Raw genomic sequence first — 20,072 nt, forward strand, 5'->3', positions numbered from 1 at the left:
ACGTTAATGCATAATAGATTTCACACTGTGAAATATATCTCCTTTTTTAGTCGTCTCTCCTCAATATAAAGAACACGCCTCACAACAGCAATGATGTATGACAACGATGCAAATTTGCTGTATAGGTAAATGTTTAGTATACCTAAAAAGTCAACTTTTATTCTTACACATTTATTTTGAAAGGTCGCACCGAGGAAGAAGAAGAAGAAGAAGAAGAAGCAGAAGAAGAAGAAGAATTTATTTTGAAAGGGTAGTGTGTACGTGTGTTCCTACTCGCCTCGGCCGCTTAAGGGAGGGAGTACCCATGTTGGTTTCGGGAAGTAGCGGTTTGTTGTCGCACATTGTTTTTGAGAATCCGAGTGAGTGGGTGCCGAGGGGGGGGAAATACGTTTACAAGATAATGAAGTCTTATCGTCTGTTCATCTTACCGTGATAGGTTTTTAAGTGACACATTCAAGAGCACCTCGTTAAATGGTAAGACGCTTTGCTACGTTTACCGATATCCCTGCGTTATATTTATTCTAGCGATCAATTTCCTATTCATGGCATCGCATCAAGTAAGACACTTGAGAACTCGTGTCTGTGAGCAACTCAGTGACGTAGTGTGCGTTATATTGATATAAAATTGTCTTGACCTGTTGTGTAGAATAATGTCAACATTAAGTTTGACAAGGTGTAGCTAATACCGGAAGGCCGTTATAGATCCGATTGTCTGACCACATTTTTAAAGCTGTTTGTATATTTTTGCAACTTATTAACCTACGAACTTATATTTTATTCACCAATTATCGTGTATGGTAAGAAATGGGGAATACGTTGTGACAGAAAAGCGCCAAGGTGTCTTCACAATTTCTCTTCCGTATGTGTTTACGTGAGTCTTAGTGCGTAGGAGACTCCAGCCAATACAACAGCTGACTAACCAAAAGATGAGCCATATGCTGTGATCTAGCATTGATTGTGTGTGTCTGTGTGGCAGTGATCTGGCTGCCCCACTATGTCTAGAACTGGGTGGTTCAAGCGTTCAAAGCCAGGGTTATTTCCAGGCCTGAGTGAGTCGCCTCAGTGTCAAGGTATCCACGTTTACCTTTTCTGGACTAAGGAAGGGGAAAGATATTTGTCACACACAGATGGAAAAGTCACAGCAGAGGAACTGTGCATATCAGCTGCAGAGGCTGTAGGTGAGAGTGACAGCCTTGATCAAATATTCACACACTGAACAAAATGAAAGTAATTTGCATATTTCTTTTCATATAGTATTTGAGCCTGCTGGTGGCAAGGGTCTTTAACCTAATTATTTATTTGCCAGGGATAACACCTCTGTGCCATGCATTGTTTGCGCTGTACAATCCACTGTTGCGCTGTTGGTACAGTCCAAACCACATTTTCGCTCCTGAGGAGAACTCCAGCCTCGTACTTCATTACTGTATGAGGTTAGTGATTGTTTTTGTAACCCTGTATCTGGAGGGCAGAGGCAAAACCTTGAACATAATCACATGCATTGTCTGCTTTATTTTAATACCTAGGTTTTACTTTCGAAATTGGCATGGACTAAACGAGAAAGAGCCAACTGTATGCCGTTATCCTGTCAGATCAGGAACAGATCAGACTGGTTCCCCTCTGCTTGAAATTGCATCATTGGAGTATTTATTCTCTCAGGTTTGTATTTAACATAAGGTTTAAGTTTAATGTGAATTTTATGCACTTACTGTGGATGTGGTGCTCAGACTATTCCAGCACCTAACCTTTTTGCCTCCTGTGCCTCCTTAAGGCTAAATATGAATTTGTGAATGAAGTAATACAGATGGAAGAGGTTCAGTCAGAGGAGGAGCTGAATCGCTTCAAAAATGAGAGCTTGGGGATGGCTGTGCTTCACCTCTCGCATCAGGCAGTTCAAACATGCTGTAGCTTACAAGAGGTTGCTGAAAAAATCAGGTAATTACTTGGAAGGAATGAACATGGAGGAGTCAAGACATATGTTGTTGAAACTGTTACTTTGTAATCATCTCTACACCTAAAATTGTGAATTAACAACAGTGACTAATTGTGCTTAAATCTGTAAACGTATCAACTAAGATGTTAAATGGTCTTTTATTTGGGTTATGCTCTGATAATGATTCTGATAGTGATTGTCTCAGTTTGTGTGGGTTGTTTTTGTACTGTCATTTCTTGCTTATTTTCAGCTACTGTGACAATCCAGTTTCTACTCTGGATCACAAAACTTTCTTGTAATCACTGGATCCAGGGAACATTAACGTGTCTCTTTTTCAGCTTCCAACGCTGCATTCCAAGGTCTTTTGCCAAACACATTTCCAAAGATAGCTTCCTGACCAAAATCAGAATCCGACGGGTGTTTGCAGACTTTGTACGGACCTTCCAGCAGCACACTGTGGATAAGGGGCGGTTGGGTGCCCAGGAGATCATGTACAAGTACATCTCTACTCTTGAACACTTGGCACCACGTTTTGGCACAGAGACCTTTCCTGTTTCCCATCTGGAACTGAGAGAGGATGGGGATGGAAGTAGCTCTTATTCCAACACCACCCATGCGCAGAGTGACTCAAAAGACGACTTCAAAGCTTCTGCCACACATGAAATAATGGTATCTGGCACCCAGGGTATTCAGTGGAGGAATGTGTCAAATCAGAAGGTTTGTCAAAATGCAACTTCAAGCTTCTTCTTTTCTTCTTCTGGTGTGGTCTTTTTATTACTTCATTCTCTTTACCTAGGCACCAGCAAACACTTACTTCAGGAATGACTACTTCAGTTACACAAGGAAAACAAAACAACTGTCCACCCAACTGAATGCAAACACTCCCAGTAAATGGACTTCCTTTTGTGATTTCCCTGAAATAACTCACATAGCAATCAGTGGAGCTAATGTGTGCATTAGCACTCAGGACAATCACTACATGGTAAGTGTACTTGTTTACCCTTTTATGTAAAAAGCCGCAGTACATTAATATAATTGGTAAATGTGCTTGTGGTGCATTAGCTCAATGGATATACTGTATATTGGTCATTCTGCTTATCAGATTGTTACATTTTAAAGTATCTAATATACTCTACAGTAAGGATGTATGCTTAGATTGTTATACTGTATATTCTCTGTGTGTGTGACTCTAAGTGCTTTTGCTTTCAGTGGGCCATTTTATTATGTTTTGAAGTTGTTTGCATGAGTCTGTAGGTGGGAGTTCTGGTTGTACGCTAGTGGTACTTTTGTGTATGTGTATGTAGGAGGTTGAGATGATCTCCAGCCAGGAGGCCCGTTCGTTCATCTGCCTCCTAGATGGATACTACCGGCTGACTGCAGACGCCCACCACTATCTTTGTCATGAAGTAGCTCCCCCTAGGGTAGTGCTGAGTGAAGCAAATGGACTGCATGGACCTATGCAGTGAGTTTTTGCCTTTTACACATTCATAGACAGACACAAACAGGCATTATAGAAACATAGTGCATTATATCAGAGCTCTGGTATACTTCCAGTGATGAATTTGTGCTACTGAAGCTGAAAAAGGAAGCAGTGGACGAGGGAGCTTTTCTTGTACGTTGGAGTGCGCTCGACTATCATCGCATCATCCTAGCTGTGCTAAACAAAAATGAGGTAAGTCAACACCCACACTGTTCCCTGGGAATCAGTGCAGTGCAGTGATGCTAAAACAACTTAAGCTACTGCATATATGTCTGTGCTTATCTATACTTGTGGCCCATAGATCGGGTCAACACCAAGCCACAAGCAGTTTCGGATTCAGCACAAGGGTTCGATGTTCTGTCTGGAGGGCTGGGACCGGGAATTCTCAAGTGTGAAGGAGCTCACAGACAGCCTCAAGACCTTTGTACTCAAGTCTGGATCAGACAGCTTTACGGTCAAAAAATGCTGTTTGCCAAGACAAGGAGGTCTGTATTTATTGGCCATCTCAGTTTTATGCCTCCTCCAGTGTTTGCTTCCGTTTGACTCTGTTGTGGGAGGTTCAGGTTTTTTCAGAGGGTTGTTTGTGTGTCTTTTGATGTAGAGCTATCCAACCTTCTGGTGATGAGGCAAGGTGTAGATCACCGTCCTCGTACTAACTCCTTATCCCTGAACATGTCCCAGCTACGCTTCCACCAGATTAAGGACAGAGAGATCAAACAGGTGATGACAACCTCCACAGGACCATATGTTCCATCTAATAAGCTTTGTGTTTGCAGCTTTGTGACTGACCCTGGTGGGCGCTGTGTTTATGAGCAGGAACAACATTTGGGCCGTGGGACCAGAACTAACATCTACTCAGGACGTCTGCTGGTGCGGGGAGTAGGAGAGGATGATGACGACGACGAGTTCAATAACAACTTCGCTGACCGCAAAGGAATCCGGGTGGTTCTCAAGATACTAGACCAAAGCCATAAAGATGTCACACTAGTAAGTCATGTTATCTTTTATATTAACGCTAATAAACTCACTCATAGAACAGCAGTGGTTTTATGTTGAATTCAAGCCAATATTAACATGTCTACTTTAGCATCCTTATGTATTTGATGTTTGCTCTTTCAGTATTGGTTCCTTTGTTTTTGTCAGGCATTTTTTGAAACTGCAAGTCTCATGAGCCAGGTATCCCACAGCCACCTGGTGTTTGTACATGGTGTTTCTGTCAAAGGATCCGAAAGTAAGAGCAATAACATTTTTCACCTTTGCAAGCTCAGTTCTACTTTTATGTGTATGATTTCCTTGTTTGCTACTTCCCCATTGCGCAAAGTTTGTCACATTTATGATTCTAGTACCATGTGAACCATGAAGCTAATGCAAATTTGCAGTCAGCTTGTGGGAATTTGAAGATGATGCAATGTGTTTAAATTTTGCTTGTGGCTATACCAGAGACCTGACCTCTCTGACTTGTTTCCTGCCTTCACAGACATCATGGTGGAGGAATTTGTGGAGTTCGGGCCTTTAGATGTTTTCCTTCGCAAAGAAAAAGCATCTGTGACTCCTCAGTGGAAATTTATTGTTGCAAAACAGCTTGCCAGTGCTCTCAGTTATCTTGTGAGTCCAAACACTACTTTGTGTTTCTCAGTCTGCCACAAATTATAATTAAATACAACTCACTTTAATGACCACACAAGGAAGTGGTTCTTGAAGGGGGCTGATTAAGGTGAAGTAAAATGAGTTGTACCCTTTATCACCAGATAGTCTTGCAGTTCACAATCAGAGATAGTCTTGCAGTTCACAATCAGAGATAGTCTTGCAGTTCACAATCAGAGATAGTCTTGCAGTTCACAATCAGAGATAGTCTTGCAGTTCACATAGTCTTGCAGTTCACAATCAGAGAGATAGTCTTGCAGTTCACAATCAGAGATAGTCTTGCAGTTCACAATCAGAGATAGTCTTGCAGTTCACAATCAGAGATAGTCTTGCAGTTCACAATCAGAGATAGTCTTGCAGTTCACAATCAGCTGCTGTAGGTCAGTGAGTAAAATAGTTTGGATAACAGAATCAGGTAATGCAGCTTTCCAACTAGACACCAAGTTTTGAATTTCAGCCGCTGCATTCAGGAAATACTATCATTTCAAGCTTGAATTTTTCTGACCCAGATTAATTTGTGCAAAGATTCATCATATTAATAGTTTGTGTTTAACTTATTTTTACAACGCTCTGCATCGCAAATACCAGTATCATTTTAATCACCGTAGGAGACCAAACGGCTAGTTCATGGAAATGTCTGTGCAAAGAACATTCTGGTGGCAAGGCGAGGTCTGGAACATGGTACTACTCCATTTGTTAAACTGAGTGACCCAGGAATTGCCTTGAGCATCCTTTCACGGGAAGGTCAGTCCACAAACTCTTAATTACAGTAACTTAACAGTCACTTTACAAGAAAGTTTCCCAACTGAGTTTTCTGTATTTTGTTCTGCCTTTTTTTAATCTGTTTTAGGAAGTGGAAAACTAGACCATTTCCTGTGACTTTCTTCCTGTTGTCTTGCAGTTTTAACACCCAATGTGTCATTTAAGACTGTCATAAATAATGCTGAGAGGTGTTGTTTCGGTCACTGTCAGTATTCTGCGAAGTGTATGAAGAAACAGAGCGAAGACCTGATATAATAAAGTCTCACTTATTTTGCAGCTGTTGACATTGAATGTACATAGAAAACCAACTTTGTACATTAAGTGCTTCAAAAAAGTTTAGAATTTATATTGAATTTATGGTTTTAATATACTGTAAATTAGAACAAGAAAAATATTTTTCAAGATTTTGTAAACATTTACTCAGTTTTCCCAAACTGTAAATGGATTCTACTCATATGTTCATCAGAATGTTTAACTAGAGCACCTCGAGTTTGAAACTGACATTTTATTATCACTATTCTGCATTGCAGAGCGTCTTGAGCGCATCCCTTGGATTGCCCCTGAGTGTATTGACAAAGGCACACCCGTTGGCAGTGCTGCTGACCAGTGGAGCTTTGGCGCCACGCTACTTGAAATCTGCAACAACGGTGATCTTCCCATGAGTGGCAGCACATTGTCTGAGGTAGGCCCTGAGCTTTAACCTTTTTTTCTGTTTCAACAGCTGTAATTGTAACACCACAACCTTTCCCCCGAACAGAAAGAGCGCTTTTATCAGCAAAAGGGCCGCTTAGCTGAGCCATCCTCCCAGGAGCTGGCCAGCTTCATCAGCATGTGTCTGACCTACGAGCCCGTTGAGAGGCCTTCGTTCCGCACTGTGCTCAGAGAGCTCACAGAACTCATGATAAAAAGTGGGTTTTTATGTACTGTAACAGTTCTTTTTATTTTTCTTTCAACCTGTCTCAGTGTATGGATGAATGGATGTTGTTTTTTTTTGCATACAGATCCTGATATATCTCCCAGTGAAACTCTCTCTGACACGGACCCTAGCGTGTTTCATAAACGCTACCTGAAAAAGATGCGGGACTTGGGAGAGGTGAGTTCTTGTACCACCTCACCAGTAGTTTTCATTTTCCTGTATCTTAGAGAGTAATCCTGCTCATTGTTCTGTCTCCAGGGTCACTTTGGAAAGGTGACTCTCTACCTGTATGACCCAGCCAACGATGGGACAGGAGAGCGTGTGGCAGTGAAGGCTTTGAAACAAGAGGATGGTCATGTGCCTGATGGCTGGATGAAGGAGATAGAGATCCTGAAGTCCCTTTATCACAGCAACATTGTCAAGTACAAGGGCTGTTGCACTGAACTGGGTGAGTCCTCATCTGTGTTCTAATTCAGATATGTCAGTTGAAATGTACATCAACATATAGTGTCTGCACATGCAAAGGAGTGCTTGCTCTGTTCTAAGTTGCCTTGCTTGATAGATGAATCAAGGAATTGATTTTTGGGCCCTGTTGTTCCTTTGTGAAATATATTTGAGATGCAACACTTTTTCATTTGTTCTGTATGTCGATATTTTGAGCGTTCAACACACAGCATGCTGAGAACCACTGCAACAGGTCATTCTTGCCCAGAAGGTAATGGGACAAAAACGGATAAAAACACTGTTGTGTTGTTTGTTGACAGGAGGACATGTGGTGCAGCTAATAATGGAGTACCTTCCTCTGGGGAGTCTGCGAGAGTACCTACCCAAACGTAAACTAGGTGTGCCCCAGTGCCTTATGTTTGCTCAGCAGATCTGTCAGGTAAGTTCAGGTGGTTTTGTAGTTTGTGCTAAATCTCTGCATTTCCTTTTGATCTTATTATATTGCTAGTGCTGTGTGCAAACTGCTAAGATGTCAGGTTGTGTTCTTTCTTCAATAATTGTGGAAAACAATCACTCAGCCTGCCATTGTTTCCTCCCACCAGTGATATGTGTATGTTTGTTAGCCCATGTAAGCAATTTCAAGCCAGGCTGGACATTGTAAATCTATCATTTTTTTAAATTGAATTAACATTTTGGGTTTGAAATTTACATTCAGGCTTATTTCAATCATTTTCTGTGTGTTTTAAAGGGGATGGAGTACTTGCACTCTAAACGATACATCCATCGAGATTTAGCTGCCCGTAATGTCTTGGTGGAAAATGACAATCTTGTAAAGATTGGAGACTTTGGCCTGACAAAATACATCCCTGAAGGTGAGATTTACTATCGTGTCCGTGAGGATGGGGACAGCCCAGTGTTCTGGTGAGTTCATGCAGCACTTAATGTAACCGTGTTTTCAGTGCTTTGTTTCATGGCTTTGGCCACTAAACTGTTTTATGCACTGTGTAGGTATGCCATTGAATGTTTGAAGGAGAGTAAATTTTCCTTTTCATCTGATATTTGGTCCTTTGGTGTAACTCTGTATGAGATCCTGACCCGCTGCGACCATTGCCAAAGCCCTCCAGCAGTACGTCTTCACCAGTTTCTTAAAACAAGCTTACAGTTGCATATATTTTCATGTGAGACAAATCAAGTAAACCTGGAATCACTGTGTTAAATGCACAATGTACACTTCTGGTTTTTCTGTAGAAGTTCTTTGAAATGATGGAGGGATCCCAGGGACAGATGACTGTGATGATACTCATAAAACTGTTGGAGAAACAGATGCGATTACCCTGTCCCAAAGACTGCCCACATGAGGTAACATTACTTGCTCATATAATGGACATCCTGTTGGTGTTATTTAGTCTGATATTGTACATAATTACAGGTTTGTTTATTTTTTGTTGTTTTTTTAACAGGTAAAGATTTTGATGCAGCAGTGTTGGGCTGCAGAACCTGCACAACGGCCATCCTTCAGAATCCTCATTGAAAATTTTGAGGCAATTCGCAGAACGTATGACTTGCAGTCAAACATAAACTTTTCCCTGGCTCAGATTTGCTGATCAGGATTCAGTGAAGATCTGCTTGTCTACATCTTATCACATTGCCACTACTGTGACTATATACTGTATGTTCTGCTGTGCAATGTTTGCTCCCTCCATTTAGATAGATGTCCGTATAGGCTTCCTTTGGCTAAAAGCAGAGAGATATTTTATTGTGTGATATTAACACATTGACAACCTTGGTCAGTGTGTATGTGTATGTGTATGTGTATGTGTATGTGTATGTGTATGTGTGTGTGTGTGTTTGGTTTTCCCTCACTGATCATTTGAACGTCATAGGCACATTTGATGGCTTGGGCAGTCAGCCACCATTTGTCTTTCAAAGTTTTAGGCATGCTTATAACACAGTACGTATTAACATTTGTTGTAAATTTTTCAGTGTATGCAAACATTACATTTTATATTGTAAATAGCAGAACAACAAATTAAAAATCTAATAAACAATTTTCACATGCTTTTTCTTTAAAGACCTTAAAAACAGATGCACATGTTACACAATATGCCATTCAACATGCTATACTGTATGTGCAACAAAGCACAGCTGCATCTGTGTTATATAAGAAGTCATTGATCAGTAGCTTAGGGATGTACTGTAATGAAAGCAGCATATGCAATTTTTTTTTTCACTGACCCAAGGAATGATCACCCCTTATATGTGGAATATGAAAACATGGTGCACCACCGACTGCAGGGCCACAGTTCAGTTGTTGGCAATTTTGCACCAACAGTGCTTGCTCAAGAACTGTTCAAGATCAACAACAGCAATGCTGCTCTGACAGAGTAATTTATCTTAGTGTATAACGTAACACAAGAGTAATGTAAGATATTCCCAGTTTTCCAGATGGATTGTAAACACGTAGAACCACACATGTCATATCATGTCAAACAGCAGGTAGGGGGCAGCCAAATACAGCAGCTACTTATGCTCAACAGGTGTTTAATCGGTGTTCTGCATACCCCTTAATGAAGACCCACTAGAATCTTAATAAACGAACAAGGCCTCAACCACAAAACTGCAGCAGACATTTATTCCACAAATTCCAGAGAGCAAAGCTGTTTATTGCTGAAAAAAAAAGAAAATTAAGACCTACTGCAGGGTCTCTGTTTAGACAGACTTTCCAACCATAATGAGTATGAAGTGACATTTTTTTATTGAAGTTGCAATATAATAGGCCTCTATTATGTTCTTTAAAACGTTTTCCCATGCTTATCTTTTTAATCTATTATCTCTATACGTTTAATGCTATTCAAGACTTAGATAATTTAGTGATATTAGCCTACAAGTCTTATATTGATCCTATATCATAGGGTTGGAACTTGGGAGACAAAACTGTCACCAAATAGGTTTTTTATTTTACTATTAATTCCTTTTTTAAACGGGTTGAAATTTGTTTAATTAACACGCACAGGAGGACCTAACATTCGTTTTAGATACCTCCAATGAAAAATCCTGGGGCATTTACACCCAGCTTTGAGTAGAATACAGCCACCTATTACGTCGTAGTCATGGTGAATGCGTCCCCCTTTCGTCCAATGAGCAGCGTCGCTGGGGCCACGTGTGTATTGTTTAAACTGCTCAAATCAGATAGTTTCCAGACCGAGAAAACTTCCACCAAACAGGGTGATGGCGGCTCCTGTGTCTGTTAGTACAGCTGCTAGAGATGAAAACACCAACATAGGACTCAGTTTCGCTTCTCGTCCGTTTCATGAAAATTACGACTTTGCTGCGGATCACGATAAATGGATGGCCGGAGACCCGCGTCATCCCGAACTCGAGCCGGGCCAAGAGGATTCTGCTCCCGGACTTGAGTATCAGCGGAGGGTCGACGAGGACTTGACACCATTGAGTCCCGAAGAGATTGCGAGCCGCCTGGAGAGAACTCGCCGGGAGTTTTACAACCGTAGAAAACTTATCATAAAGAATCTACCTTCCGACGTTAGCAACCAGGTATAGTTAAAAACCACCACGGGGTTTAAGTGTTGGATGAGTGATTGAGTCGTGCATTTTGGAGTTTAGCTAACATTAGCTTAGCCCCGATGTGCCTGCCATGCTACCTATGTTAGCTTGCTAGCCATTTAACTTATTAGCTGCCATTAAATTCAGTAGATAGGATTGTTTCCTTTGCATCTGCGACAGTTTCTGAAGCCAACGCATCATTAATCGGTAGCCGCCGAACACCATTAACGTAGTATGCATTGTTTGAATTAGTTAAATAACACAGCTGATTTCAAATGCAAGGTGGTCAGATAACTGTCAGCAAGTCATCTGTGGCCTATGTGACCTGCCAGTCCGGCATCGTAGGTAACGTTAATAGTTTAGTTTTTTTCCTATTGTTTCATGTTACAACCTCAGCTGCAAAGTCTAACTTTGTGTGATTCTACTCTTTACGTCGGTTTTCCAGCTGTAAACTTTTTAGTCAGTTCATCAGTTAAACCTGACCATGACTTGTATTGACCAGCTTGTGATTTACTCATGACTCCACATTTTTTTTGGAACGTGCCTGACTCGTGGGGAGCGAAGGGCGATACCATTGTTTACGGGGGTGGGGGGTCTGCTGGGAGTTCGAGATGCGGAGAGCAACATGACAAAAGGTGGAAGGCCTGGAGACAAAACATTTCAGAAAATGCTAGACAGCATCACCATTCGTTTGTGAATGGGCACAAGCAGCACAGAACAGTTTCTCTTACAACAGTTAGTGATTTGTTCACCTTGCTCACCTCCACAAGTGCATTTAACACTGGACATGAGTGAGTTAATACTGTGATGACCAACATTTGCAGTTTTAGAGAGTCAGATGGGTCATGGATGACTCCCTGGTGAAAAGGTCATAATTCAATGTGCAATGATTAATACAACTTTCTGGATGCGATAAACATCTCTGGATTTTCATGTTTTATTTACAGGAGGTCCATGAGCTGCTGGGCAACTATGGCTTGAAGTACTGCTTTGTTGACAAATACAAGGGCACAGGTTAGTGAAATTGCTTGTTAATCATGTTAATTTTACAGTAGGGATTATATCACCGAGCTTCTGTATGTCAACAAGGAGAAAACTGTTGATGACGAGACAATTTGCTTCAGATTGCACTGTGATCATATACAGTGGTTCTTGACTGCTGAAAATACTAACAAAGAGCAAAAACCTCCTGGAGCTGACATTTTGGCACAAGATGAGTTCATTTGTACCTTCAGTAAAAATGTTGGTCAGTGTGCTTCAGTGTTTCATCACCGGTAGAGACGGAGTGATTTGCTTTTCATTAACTCATCATACCTTGACTGTTTTACAAAGTTATGGATTGGTACGCAGCAGTGTGGTAGCTCTGGGAGGAAATACCAAGCTATTGCTGTAGTTTGCTAGCACAGTAAGTTATCCATTTCACAATCGACATTTTTCCATTAAGGCTGCTTTTCTCCTAGTGACTTCTGTAGCTGCTGTGTTGGAATCAGTTGGTTAAGATTTTATGGGGGGGAAAGTGTTGCAGATGTCCTGACTACATGAATGTGTGCTCTTAAGTAAAACCTTTTCTGCATCAGTGATGATTGATGTAGGAAGAGCAAGAAAAACTCTTAACTACATAGCATTAATATATTTTAGATATTAAGATAGTCATGCATGTAATAAAGTTATGGATATAATAGTGGATCTCACTGTCCCCAAACAATCATTACTTTGGCTGCATCAAAACGATCATATTTCTAAACATACCAAAATAAGTCTAGAAATATGATAGTTTTGAACATACCAAAATAAGTCATGGTAATCTGTGTTTAATTCTCCTCAGGAGGGTGAATAAACCCTTTATACATCAGAATGTTAGCTGTGTCTCAGGCCATACATTCAAAATGGTTTTACATATTGACAGTATCACCAGAAAGTAGCAGATAATGGTTCAACAAAGTGCTTGAGCCACAAGCAAAAGTCACAGTATGTTTGGTATTTACTAAGCTATTGTGACAGATGGTTAAGTAAAACTTTATATAGCCCAATATCACAAATCACAGGGGCAAATATCATTCACATTTGGATATGATTCAGTAGAGTTAAATTTTATTGTGGCTTTCACACATTACCACGCAAGTCCTTTCTCCCTTCTGCTTTTTTTTTTTTTTGGTCTGATTGCTTCATATGTGGATGCACATTTCTTTTTGAACCCGACCTGGACCTGACAGTATATAATATCTGAATTTGAAGGGTTTGTTTGTACAAGGTTTTTCTCCTTATCATTAAAAGAAGCGGACATTTGAGCACGTCAGCTATCTATCCTACATTTCCAAACCCAACCTCAACCAAAACGTCGTTTCTGAATTTCTGTCCAAACCCTTGAATACCAATGGGTCCCGTTGGGCTCAGTTCCGGCATCCCCACACTAACAACGGGTGCCAGTAACATTAAAACTCATACAGGTACAAATGCTAATTTTCAGCTATCAAGTGCTAGTCAAATAAAACACCTTTGATTCTTGTCAGCCGCTCTAACAGCTGATGTGGTTTGATTAAGGGAAATGTTGCAGTGACTTGCAGTATAAAACTGGCATGTGTTGATATTGTGCCAACAGAACTGTCTTTGTGTCAGACCTGCCAAAGCAGAAATGGTGCCACAGTCAAGGATTACTCTGAGACCTGCCTATAAATGAAAATGCATCTTTCTGTTCTTGCTGACAGAACAAATGTCACTCCCTCACTTTGTGTCATCTCAAATTGTGCTTGTCTCTCGTCCCGTCTGTGCTCCATCACCCTTAGCATTTGTGACACTGCTGAATGGGGAACAGGCGCAGTGTGCCATCCGAGAGTTCCACCAGCATGTGCTACGAGACAGGGAGATCTCTGTGCAGCTGCAGCCGACTGACGCTCTGCTGTGCATCGCCAACTTGCCTCAAGTTTTCACCCAGCAGCAGTTTGAGGAGTTGGTGCGACCCTTTGGTAACCTGGAGCGCTGCTTTCTGGTGTACAGCTCGTCCACCGGGCATTCAAAGGGCTACGGCTTTGTGGAGTACATGAAGAAGGACTCAGCAGCCAGGGCCAAGTCGGAGCTCTTAGGAAAGCAGCTCGGCTCCCGCATGCTGTATGTTCACTGGACTGAGGCGGGCTCCCTCACATGCCCACAGCTGCACTCCAAATGTCTGTGCATTGATTGCCTGCCCCCGAGCCCTCTGACAGCCCAAGACCTCCGCAGCGCCCTGGCTGACACCCATGTGCCAGTCTTCTGCCAGGTCAGATTCAGCACACAAACACAGGGCTGCTTGTCAAATGAATGTGATTTCAGAGGGCTGTATTGCCCAGATTGCGGTGTAGGTTGAGAATAATGTATTTAGAAGCCGTTATTTTTTTTTCACAGATTTATAGAAGGGATACATCAAAGAGCTTTTTTGGGTTGAAGATTTTATCAGTGCCTTTCACCTTTAGCTCAGTTTTCATTTGGCCACTCAAAGTTTCTATAGCAATACGCATTGCTGGTTTCTATGGTGATGACCACCTGACTTTCCCAGGTGGTTTCAACAAGCTTTTCTGGAATGAAAGAGAGGGTTGTCCTTTTAGCACGACATGCATAGTTGCACTTTTCTGTTCATTCTTTAAGGATTGAGGCAGTGATGATTAAAGGTCATGTGGTAAATAAAGGAAAATTGCTTATTTTTCATAGCTCTAGATTTTTAGCAAGAAACATCTGACCTTTATTGACTGATGGTGGGAAAGGGCAGATATATAGTCAGCAGAAGAATATTTATCTAGAACAACATTTAACAGATGGTTTGATGTTCACAAAGTTTTAAGTGTTGATCTGGAGCTTTTATGACAGGAAAAATGACTGTGGGTGGTTTGAAGTTTGCCAAACTCTAAAGGAGTCTCAATTATGAGTGGAAAGTTTTTAAAATTTAATAATTGTTGGCAGTGCTCGTCATTTTTTATTACATGCAGCATATTGTAAAAAAAAGTGGACATTTCATTTTTAGGACTTTGAGTAGGAGTCTTATATTTTTTTAATTGTGAGGCTAATACTGTATATTAGAGCCTATCGGTTTAGAAATGTTCCTACCTGCCACCTGTAAAGAGAGTCACTGTGTTATCAATAAAAAAAATCCCAGAATAAAATGCTCTTTTCTTTGTTTGGTAGGTTTTTAGTTTCACTTTTAATTTACTTTGAGTAATGGACTGGGTATGAGGGTTTTACAGGTCGTTTCCAACATAAATTTCTTTCTTTAATTTAGTTTTATTTTATTTATTGCCTCTTATTATTTTTCTGTGTGGTGGTTGGATAGCAGGATAATGGATCATCAGCCTACTTGGTATAGACATTGGTGGGGACCAACCCTGGAAGCGATTAGATTTTGGCTGAAAAAGGTCAAATGTCAAGGTCACAAAATCTATATCTTTAACATGGGGCAAAAAAAAAAAAATCATATCTCTGTCGAAAGTTATCAATCATTTTGAAATTTGACACGCGTAGGGTGGGAATGTATCACCAGACTAAATGTCATCTGGATCTGATCTGGATCAGAAAATTAACATTGAAAACCCCATTAACACATTTTCTTGGCCTATAATGAAGATGGAACCCTGAAACATTCAGGTAAGATGCACAGTATAAGCCTATCATACATGATCCAGATCTGATCTGAGCTTGTTTAAGATGTTTCACTCAAATACACCTGCAGGGTGTACGTGGAAGCTACAGGCCTACTCGTCAGTCCGTACCGGTAGTCTGTTGTATTTATTGCCTCCCATAAGATTAAAAGTTTTTCTCTCATCCCTATTTCCTACAGTTGGCTCAGGGACAAGATGAAAGTTTCCGGCGGTTTGCGGTGCTGGAGTTTGCTACCGCAGAGATGGCTGAGGAGGCACAGCGTCTAACTGATGGCAGGTTGCTGGGTGGGTCACACATCAGGGTGTCCTTCTGTGCCCCTGGCCCTCCTGGAAGAAGCATGTTGGCTGCTCTGATTGCTGCCCAAACCATGGTATTTGTCAAACTTGCATACTGTGTTCACACATCCAAAGACACAGTGGAGATTGCCATTGCTCTTGAGCTAATCACCTGTTATGTGATGACTCCATTCAAGGCTGTGAATAGGGGTAAAGGTCTCCTCCCAGATCCTACAGCCATGCAGATCCTCACAGGCCTCAGTAACCCCACCACCCTCAAAATGCTACTCAATCCACTGTCACAGGGACACAAACAAGGTGAACAATACTCCCAACTTCTTCATCAGTGGTTTGTCCTCTTGCTGTGGAATCCTTATGTTGTCTTTGTGTGCAGGCTTCTTCGGGGCAACCCCTACCATGCCACTTCTGGCCAACCCTGCTCTCTCTGCTGCCCTGCTCCAGCTGCTACTTCAGAACCAGGCCAAGGCTCAGCAGGTACTTTTTCCTATTAGGTGTTGCTCTTAACACCTCAGCCTGTTTTGATTCATCTTGTTCTATTCATACACCACCCCCTCCAACTCTTTCTCTTTTCCCTCTTAACCATTAGCAAGCCTTTCTGGAAAATCATCTTCTGTGGGCTCAGGTGTTGCACAATAAAGAAAACCCTCTGGTACCTTGTGTGAGTGATAATGGTGTTTTGTGTTTGGCTACCAAAGTGTGAGGTGGTGAATTTAGATGGATTTTGGTCTTTTTATGTGATTGAAAATGTGGGTAAGCTCTCATCAAGAAAGTGTGAGGTTTGTTTCTGTAGCTCTTACACACTGCCTTTTCAAGGTGAGATTGGTGCGCCTTTGTCCCGTCTTGTTTTCTGTGTGAAAGGCGCAGAGCCAGCATAGCAGGCCATTTTTGTTCTGCCTCTGGTACTACCTCCCAAGGAGGACAAAGAGGAGGCACGCTCTGTGTAGAAAGGCTGAGCCAGCAGTCTGGAACCAAGTGCTACATTTTGATGTAATACGTGTGTGACACTATCACTGGCGTCTCAAGTCTGCACGCCTCTCTGCCTCGAACTGTTCTCGCCTCTCTAACTTAACGGTCAAAGCACTCCTGGTGTCATGAATGCATTGGTTGTAGTTATTACTCATGACGTTTGTACACGTAGCAAGGAACATGCTAACCACTTTTGCTTAAAAGCAAAATAAATACTTGAAAAGCCAACAAAGCTACATCTGCACTTATCTTTTCCGCCATTGTCATTTTGGTTTGTAGACTACCAGCGCAAAGTTTACATCATCCTTGCGTCACGCCTCTGGTGTGGAACGCCAGCCTGCTGAATGAGTTGAGAGGCTGGCTCGCTATTATACCGCCCTTAGCTTGATCTGTTTGAACAACACAAGCTGTTCTCTCCATCCCCCACAAGGGGGGGTCGCCTACCCGGCGACGCGACCCCCCCCCCTTGTGGGGGATGGATGTTCGCCAATATCCCACACTTGTGCTGTACGCTGTTGTAAATCTTAGTTCTGTAGTCATTTTGTACATGGTCAGTAACCTTTGCTGCTGATGAAGTGTGCTTGTGTAGTTCAGATGGTTTCCAGCGCCCGAGCGCTGTAGCCACACTGTGTGACCTTACTGTGCTCTCTGCTTTGGCCAGCAGGCAGGACTCATTGGGGAGAATCCTCTGGCTGCTTTGCCTCTACAGCGGGGAGTCCATCTGCTCGGAGACCTGCCCCAAGGTTTGGCATCAGCTGATTCAAGCCAAAGCTCCTCAAGCCACAGACTGCATGTTTTTACTTTGCTTCTGATGATGAACATCTGTAGCCCCTCTTGCCTGTTAATCATGCTTTCTGCTCTTTGCATTAGTCATTTTGGTCACAACACTAGATAGGACTTAATGTTACGTGGCACTATTCCATGGTGCAAACATTAACATGTAGTGTGTGTGTGATTAGTTATGTTTACATTATTTAGTTAATTTGATATTTATGACAACCCTGAACAAGAGGTAGCCAAAGAGTTTAAAAATTAAAATAAAATTAATGGTAGTTTGCAGTTGAGCGTTTTATCTAATTCCTCTAGGTGGTGTAGCCTCAGGTCTTGGACTTCAGACAGATCCTCTGGGCCCCCTAAAGCCAGTGCCACTTGGCAGAACCCTGACAAGGGAGCAGAACTCTCCCACTGCAGCATGCACCTTCCCCCAGTCTGCCTCTCCCACCCTACAGGGCATCTCCATGCCCCTGATGGGTGGCATGATGGGGGCAGATGGCCTCACAGCGCAAGGGGTGAGGTCCCAAGTAATGGTTGTAACATGTTTTCTGCCTTTGTTATTATCTGTATTTTTAAATGTGAATGAGAATTGGATGGCAGAAGTGAATCCCCTTTGTCCCCCTCCTGTCAGGCCTCCATACTAGGGGATCCCCCCAAAGATGGGAGTCTTCCTCAGAGTCCCTTCCTCAGTGTCGGCAGTGTTTTTCCCTCAGGTGAGCTGCTTGTTTGCATTGTGTGCTTCTGATTTTCCTACTGATCAGTTTGTTCCTTCTTGCTGCCTCAGCTCAGCTATACGGGTAAATAAATCAGCATCTGTCTGCCCTCTCCTACTCCAGGTGGAAGCTGCAGACCTCACCCATATAGGAAGAGGCCTACACTAAGCAATGTGTCCAACCTGCACACACACCAGAGCATACAGCCACATTACAACTTGCGCTACCAGGATTCCTACGCTCCTGAATATCCTCCTCTGCATCAGGTTTTCACTGCTTTATTCATGGAAAGACTCCACATTTTTAAAGTTTGATTCATTTGACATTAGTAGGTGCTGTTTAACCAGACCTGTGGCCTGTTCATTTATAATGTTAGTGCTCTTTTGTTGCTCATTCAGTGAGCTGTGTGATGTGATCTGGTCTAATGCCCATCTGGTGTTTCTCAACAGGATCCCCTGGCCCACTTGTATGAACAGCAGGAGAACCTTGATACTGGGACTTTGGCAGGATTTGGACAGCAGGTAGTGTTGAGTCAACCAACTCAAGGTGGCAGGAGCACATTGTCCAGTGTCATTAAGTTAACCACATTCTGACCTGATGATAAAACAGCTGTGGTGAACGTTTTCTTTTGTTTCTTCAGCTCTGTCGTCAGCCCAACCACACTGAGAGCTTTTCCCAGTACAGCTGCGCTCCCAGCCCACCTCTGATCTCATACTTCAGCTCTGGTCCTGAGGCCTCCAGTGATGGGGGTCTCCACATCACCCAGCTCAATCGGGTAAGCTGTAGACTTTGAACAGAGCTGGACTTTATTTGTTCTTTTATAAATCTTTGTTTGGCTTTTAATTATTGATTACTTAACAGTACAAGAATGTCAAAGTAGCACTAGAAAAGATACAATCTAGCGTCTTGGCTTCCAAGAATAAGCCCGTGTTTAACAGCTAAGGTTGAGCTGTGAGTGCATGAAACTCGCAAGAAGTGTCGGGTAGTGAAAATTGGTTGTTTGCCCACAGGCTGTGGGGATGCCGCCCATGAGCCACACCACCAACTACCCCCCAGAATTGGTGAATGCTGTGAAGGTAAATTAGACACCTTCAGTGTTATCTTTGACTCATTTGTACCAAATATTTTGCTTTTACATCAAGCAAGTTCTTTTATTTATTCTTGTTGATTATAGACCCCTATTGGTAGCCACAAGCGTGTGTTCTCCCGGCTGATCCCGTCTCCAGAACCAAGCCCTGAGGGCGGCTATGTGGGCCAGCACTCCCAAGGCCTTGGTGGCCATTATGCAGACTCCTACCTTAAGCGAAAGCGTATATTCTAAATACAGCTGAATGCTTCTTGCTCAGTGAGTAGCCATTTAACAACCAGGACACAACAGCACCTCCTCCAACAAACTTGACAGTTTGGCGGCCCCTGGATTTGTCTGCGGTGTACTTCTGTGAATGACCCCTGGAGGGCGCTGAGGAGCACAGACTGTTGCTGTCTGAACATTTTGGTGGCTGTTTTTCTGTTGTATATGTACATATGGTTTTAGTGTGTTTGTAATTTAAGTTTTTACTTTTTCTTATTTGACTTTTAATTTGTTAAAACATGGAAAAAATGATTAATTAGCTAATGAAGTTGTTTTTCTTTAAGTGTATTTTTTATTTTTATTTTTTTTTTTAACATCCAGTGTGAAAAATCAGCAGAGCTACAGATAATTTGCCCAGTTTTCAGTGGCATCTGTAGGCTAATTTTAATAAAGCTTGACATGTCACTTAAAGCGTCCACTCTTTGTATAGTTTGTCTCTTCCTTCCACAGGGTGATATATTTTACTGTGTAACTCGTGGCATTTCTTTACTGGTTAATATTCAGCTCTCCATCCACCAGTGACAGTCTGTGACTGACATGCCTGTGCATTATTGGTTAAGCCTTTTACCATTCTGGCATATTTTCTCACATTGTTTGTCTGACGAGCCAGAC

At 42.1% G+C, this 20,072-nt stretch overlaps 2 protein-coding genes across 5 annotated transcripts; both read left to right on the forward strand.

Annotated features, from left to right (window-relative positions):
• The first annotated feature begins 259 nt into the window (after positions 1–259).
• tyk2 (tyrosine kinase 2) lies at positions 260–9,224 on the forward strand. The gene is made up of 24 exons (XM_020610516.1): positions 260–474; positions 977–1,178; positions 1,307–1,430; positions 1,524–1,656; positions 1,769–1,932; positions 2,269–2,647; positions 2,727–2,912; positions 3,235–3,392; positions 3,485–3,602; positions 3,712–3,895; positions 4,012–4,130; positions 4,227–4,397; positions 4,554–4,641; positions 4,888–5,015; positions 5,663–5,798; positions 6,347–6,498; positions 6,574–6,724; positions 6,818–6,909; positions 6,991–7,180; positions 7,497–7,615; positions 7,925–8,097; positions 8,185–8,302; positions 8,425–8,535; positions 8,637–9,224. The coding sequence occupies exons 2-24, from the start codon at positions 995–997 to the stop codon at positions 8,778–8,780; spliced, it is 3,522 nt and encodes a 1,173-aa protein (XP_020466172.1). The 5' UTR covers positions 260–474; positions 977–994; the 3' UTR covers positions 8,781–9,224.
• Positions 9,225–10,335: 1,111 nt separating this feature from the next.
• Positions 10,336–19,662, forward strand: raver1 (ribonucleoprotein, PTB-binding 1). 4 transcript variants are annotated; one of them, XM_020610571.1, is made up of 15 exons: positions 10,336–10,728; positions 11,685–11,751; positions 13,521–13,990; positions 15,539–15,730; positions 15,833–15,953; positions 16,030–16,130; positions 16,243–16,314; positions 17,287–17,365; positions 17,709–17,911; positions 18,028–18,109; positions 18,233–18,375; positions 18,559–18,630; positions 18,750–18,884; positions 19,120–19,185; positions 19,284–19,662. In XM_020610571.1, exons 1-15 carry the CDS (start codon positions 10,405–10,407, stop codon positions 19,428–19,430), a joined length of 2,274 nt encoding a protein of 757 aa, XP_020466227.1. In that variant the 5' UTR covers positions 10,336–10,404; the 3' UTR covers positions 19,431–19,662. The 4 variants fall into 4 exon arrangements, with proteins under 4 accessions (XP_020466227.1, XP_020466228.1, XP_020466230.1 ...); XM_020610572.1 differs by having other exon boundaries at positions 10,337–10,728; positions 16,243–16,305; positions 17,284–17,365; XM_020610574.1 differs by lacking the exon at positions 16,243–16,314 and having other exon boundaries at positions 10,337–10,728; positions 17,284–17,365; positions 19,284–19,661.
• Positions 19,663–20,072: the final 410 nt, after the last annotated feature.

The sequence above is a fragment of the Monopterus albus genome, unplaced genomic scaffold (assembly GCF_001952655.1).
Source record: "Monopterus albus unplaced genomic scaffold, M_albus_1.0 scaffold105.1, whole genome shotgun sequence".
Taxonomy (NCBI): Eukaryota; Metazoa; Chordata; class Actinopteri; order Synbranchiformes; family Synbranchidae; genus Monopterus; species Monopterus albus.